At 56.3% G+C, this 4,953-nt stretch overlaps 1 protein-coding gene across 1 annotated transcript in view; it reads left to right on the forward strand.

Moving 5' to 3' along the window:
- LOC107307538 (sarcoplasmic/endoplasmic reticulum calcium ATPase 1-like) overlaps window positions 1-4,623 on the forward strand; it is a 6,424-nt gene extending 1,801 nt beyond the window's left edge. The window contains exon 2 of the mRNA XM_015851049.1: window positions 4,290-4,623. Coding sequence (XP_015706535.1) covers window positions 4,290-4,608 — 319 coding nt within the window. The 3' untranslated portion in view covers window positions 4,609-4,623. The remainder of the gene's footprint in view (window positions 1-4,289) is intronic.
- Window positions 4,624-4,953: the final 330 nt, after the last annotated feature.

A 4,953-nucleotide genomic window follows, 5' to 3' on the forward strand; every position in this document is an offset into this window, starting at 1 on the left:
CCAGTACGTCCCAGTCCATCCCAGTCCCTCCCATTATGTCCCAATCTCTTCCAGTCCATCCCAGTCCATCCCAGTTCATCCCAGTCCATCCCAGTCCATCCCATTCCCTCCCAGTTCCTTCTAGTCCTTCTCAATCCGTCCCAGTCCCTCCCAGTCCATCCCAGTCCCTCCCAGTCCCTCCCAGTCCCTCCCAGTCCATCCCATTCCCTCCCAGTTCCTTCCAGTCCTTCTCAATCCGTCCCAGTCCCTCCCAGTCCATCCCAGTCCATCCGATACCTCATCTCCTCCAACGTCGGGGAGGTGGTCTGGTGAGAAACAACCCCCCAAAGACCCTCCCAGTAGATCCCAGTACAGACCAGTAGATCCCAGTATAGACCAGTAGATCCCAGTTCCTTCCAGTCCATCCCAATCCCTCCCAGTTCCTTCTATTCCATCCCAGTTCCTCCCAGTCCCTCCCATTCCCTCCCATTACATCCCATTCCCTCCCAGTACGTCCCAGTCCATCCCAGTCCCTCCCAGTCCATCCCAGTATGTCCCAATATCTCCCAGTCCATCCCAGTCTCTTCCAGTCCATCCCAGTCCCTCCGAGTCCATCCCAGTCCATCCCATTCCCTCCCAGTCCATCCCAGTCCATCCCAGTTCCTCCCAGTCCCTCCCACTCCATCCCATTCCCTCCCAGTTCCTTCTAGTCCTTCTCAATCCGTCCCAGTCCCTCCCAGTCCATCCCAGTCCCTCCCATTCCCTCCCATTCCATCCCACTCCATCCCAGTCCCTCCCAGTTCCTTCCAGTCCATCCCAGTCCCTCCCAGTCCATCCCAGTCCATCCGATACCTCATCTCCTCCAACGTCGGGGAGGTGGTCTGGTGAGAGACAACCCCAAAGACCCTCCCAGTAGCTCCCAGTACAGACCAGTAGATCCCAGTACAGACCAGTAGCTCCCAGTATAGACCAGTAGATCCCAGTTCCTTCCAGTCCATCCCAATCCCTCCCAGTCCATCCCATTCCATCCCAGTCCCTCCCAGTCCATCCCAGTCCCTCCCATTATGTCCCAATCTCTTCCAGTCCATCCCAGTCCATCCCAGTCCATCCCAGTTCATCCCAGTCCATCCCATTCCATCCCATTCCCTCCCAGTTCCTTCTAGTCCTTCTCAATCCCTCCCAGTCCATCCCATTCCATCCCAGTCCCTCCCAGTCCATCCCAGTCCATCCCAGTCCCTCCCAGTCCATCCCAGTCCATCCCAGTCCCTCCCAGTCCATCCCAGTCCATCCCAGTCCATCCCAGTTCATCCCAGTCTATCCCAGTACATCCCATTCCCTCCCAGTCCATCCCAGTCCATCCGATACCTCATCTCCTCCAACGTCGGGGAGGTGGTCTGGTGAGAGACAACCCCCCAAAGACCCTCCCAGTACAGCCCAGTACAGACCAGTAGCTCCCAGTACAGACCAGTAGCTCCCAGTAGCTCCCAGTCCTTCTCAATCCCTCCCAGTTCCTTCCATTCCCTCCCAGTACGTCCGAGTCCATCCCAGTCCCTCCCATTATGTCCCAATCTCTTCCAGTCCATCCCAGTCCATCCCAGTACATCCCAGTACATCCCAGTACATCCCAGTACATCCCAGTACATCCCATTCCCTCCCAGTTCCTTCTAGTCCTTCTCAATCCGTCCCAGTCCATCCCAGTCCCTCCCAATCCCTCCCAGTCCATCCCAGTCCCATCCCATTCCATCCCAGTCCCTCCCAGTCCCATCCCAGTCCCATCCCATTCCCTCCCAGTCCATCCCAGTCCATCCCAGTTCCTCCCAGTCCATCCCAGTCCATCCCAGTTCATCCCACTCCATCCCACTCCATCCCATTCCCTCCCAGTCCATCCCATTCCCTCCCAGTTCCTTCCAGTCCTTCTCAATCCGTTCCAGTTCCTTCCATTCCATCCCAGTCCATCCCAGTCCATCCGATACCTCATCTCCTCCAACGTTGGGGAGGTGGTCTGGTGAGAGACAACCCCCCAAAGACCCTCATCCCAGTACAGACCAGTAGATCCCAGTAGCTCCCAGTACAGCCCAGTAGATCCCAGTAGCTCCCAGTACAGACCAGTAGATCCCAGTATGTCCCAGTCCATCCCAGTCCATCCCAGTCCATCCCAGTCCCATCCCAGTCCCATCCCAGTCCATCCCAGTCCCTCCCAGTCCATCCCATTCCCTCCCAGTCCATCCCAGTCCCATCCCAGTCCCATCCCAGTCCATCCCAATCCATCCCATTCTCTCCCATTCCATCCCAGTCCATCCCAGTCCCATCCCAGTCCCATCCCAGTCCATCCCAGTCCCTCCCAGTCCATCCCAGTCCATCCCAGACCATCCCATTCCCTCCCAGTCCATCCCATTCCATCCCAGTCCCTCCCAGTCCATCCATTCATCCCAGTCCCTCCCAGTCCATCCCATTCCATTTTCCAGTTCCTCCCAGTCCATCCAGTCCCATCCAGTCCATCCCAGTCCATCCCATTCCATCCCAGTCCCTCCAGTTCCCCATCCCATTCGGGCATCCCAAGGTCCCATCCAGTCCATCCCATTCCATCCCAGTCCCTCCCAGTCGCGCCATCACCATTCCATCCCAGTCCATCCCAGTCCATCCCATTCCATCCAGTTCCCTCCCAGTCCCATCCCATTCCATCCCATTTCCATCCCAGTCCATTCCCAGTTCCATCCAGGTCCATCCCATTCCCATTCCCAGTCCATCCCAATTCCATCCCAGTCCATCCCAGTCCATCCAGTTCCATCCCAGTCCATCCATTCCCTCCCAGTCCATTCCCAGTCCATCCCAGTCCATCCCAGTCCATCCCAGTCCCTTCTATCTCCCCCCATATTAACTCCTCTTTCTCCCCCCATCTCTTTCCCACCCCCATTTTCCACCCTATATCCCCCCTATTTCCCCCATATTCCCCATTATCCCCCATATCCCCATCTTCCCCCATATCCCACCCCATCCAACCCCCATTATCCCCCATAATCCCCCCCTATTTCCCCCATATCCCCACCCCATTCCAACCCATATCCCCCCGTATTTCCCCTATATCCCCCCCCATCCAACCCCGATATCCCCCCATATCCCCCATAATTTCCCCCTATTTCCCCTATATCCCACCCCATCCACCCCATCCCCCCAATAATCCCCCCTAATTTTCCCCCAGATCCCCCCATTTATCCCCTCTATCCCACCCCATCCACCCCTACCCCTCCCATATCCCCCCATATCCCTCTATCCCACCCCATTTCCACCCCATAATCCCCCCATATCCCCCCCTATATCCCCTAAACACCCCCCCATATACCCCCTATTTCCCCCATATCCCCCTATTTCCCCTCTATCCCACCCCCATATCCCCTTCTATCGCCACCCCACTCACCCCATATCCCCCCATATACCCATTAACCCCCCCCATATCCCCTCTATCCACCCCATCCCACCCCATATCCCCCATATCCCCCCTATATCCCCTAATACCCCCCCATATCCCCCCTATTTTCCAACTATATCCCCCCCTATTTCCCCTATGTCCCCCCATATCCCCTCTATCCCCACCCCATCCACCCCATATCCCCCCATATTTCCCCCCTATATCCCCTAATAACCCCCCCCCATATCCCCCCTATTTCCCCTATATCCCCCCCTATTTCCCCTCTATCCCACCCCTATTCCCTTCTATCCCACCCCACTCACCCATATCCCCCATCTCCCCCATATCCCCCTATATTCCCCTAATACCCCCCCATATCCCCCTATCCCCGATATCCCCCTTACCCCCCCATATCCCCCCAATATCCCCTCTATCCCACCCCAATTCCACCCCATTATCCCCCCTATATCCCCTAATACCCCCCCATATCCCCCCTATTTCCCCTCTATTCCCACCCCATTCCACCCCAAATTCCCCCCATATCCCCCCTATATCCCCTTAATACCCCCCCATATCCCCCCTATTTCCCCCAATATCCCCCCTATTTCCCCTGATATCCCCCCTATTTCCCCATATTCCCCCGTATTTCCCCTATATCCCCCTATTTCCCCCCTATATCCCCCCTATTTCCCCTCTATCCCACCCCACTCACCCATATCCCCCCATATCCCCCTATTCATCCCTAATACCCCCCCATATCCCCCCCTATTTCCCCTATATCCCCCCCTATTTCCCCTATATCCCACCCCATATCCCCTCTATCCCACCCCATACACCCCATATCCCCCCATATACCCCTATACCCCCCCCATATCCCCTCTATCCCACCCCACTCACCCCATAGCATCTTCCTGACGGCCGCCCTTGGGCTCCCTGAGGCTTTGATCCCGGTGCAGTTGCTTTGGGTCAACCTTGTGACCGATGGGCTCCCAGCCACGGCTTTAGGATTCAACCCCCCCGACCTGGATATTATGGACAAACCCCCCCGCAGCCCCAAGGAGCCCCTCATCAGCGGGTGGCTCTTCTTCCGTTACCTGGCCATAGGAGGTGAGGAAGGATATAGGGTCAGTGGATGGCTTATGGGGTCATTGGATGCCCTATGGGGTCATTGGATGGCCTATGGGGTCATTGAGTTGGCTATGGGGTCAATGGATGACCTATAGGACCATTGACTTGACTATGGGATCATTGAGTTGGCTATAGGGTAGTTGAGTTGGCTATGGGGTCAATGGATGGCCTATGGGGTCATTGAGTTGGCTATAGGGTCAATGGGGCATCTATAGGGTCAATGGATGAGCTATGGGGTCACTGGGGGCTATAGGAGCGGTTATAGGGTCAATGGATGAGCTATGGGGTCATTGGGGGCTATAGGAGGGGTTATAGGGTCAATGGATGAGCTATGGGGTCATTGGATGGCCTATGGGGTCATTGAGTTGGCTATAGGGTCAATGGGGCATCTATAGGGCCAATGGATGAGCTATGGGGTCATTGAGTTGGCTATAGGGTCA

The sequence above is a fragment of the Coturnix japonica genome, unplaced genomic scaffold (assembly GCF_001577835.2).
Source record: "Coturnix japonica isolate 7356 unplaced genomic scaffold, Coturnix japonica 2.1 chrUnrandom658, whole genome shotgun sequence".
In the NCBI taxonomy this organism is placed as follows: Eukaryota; Metazoa; Chordata; class Aves; order Galliformes; family Phasianidae; genus Coturnix; species Coturnix japonica.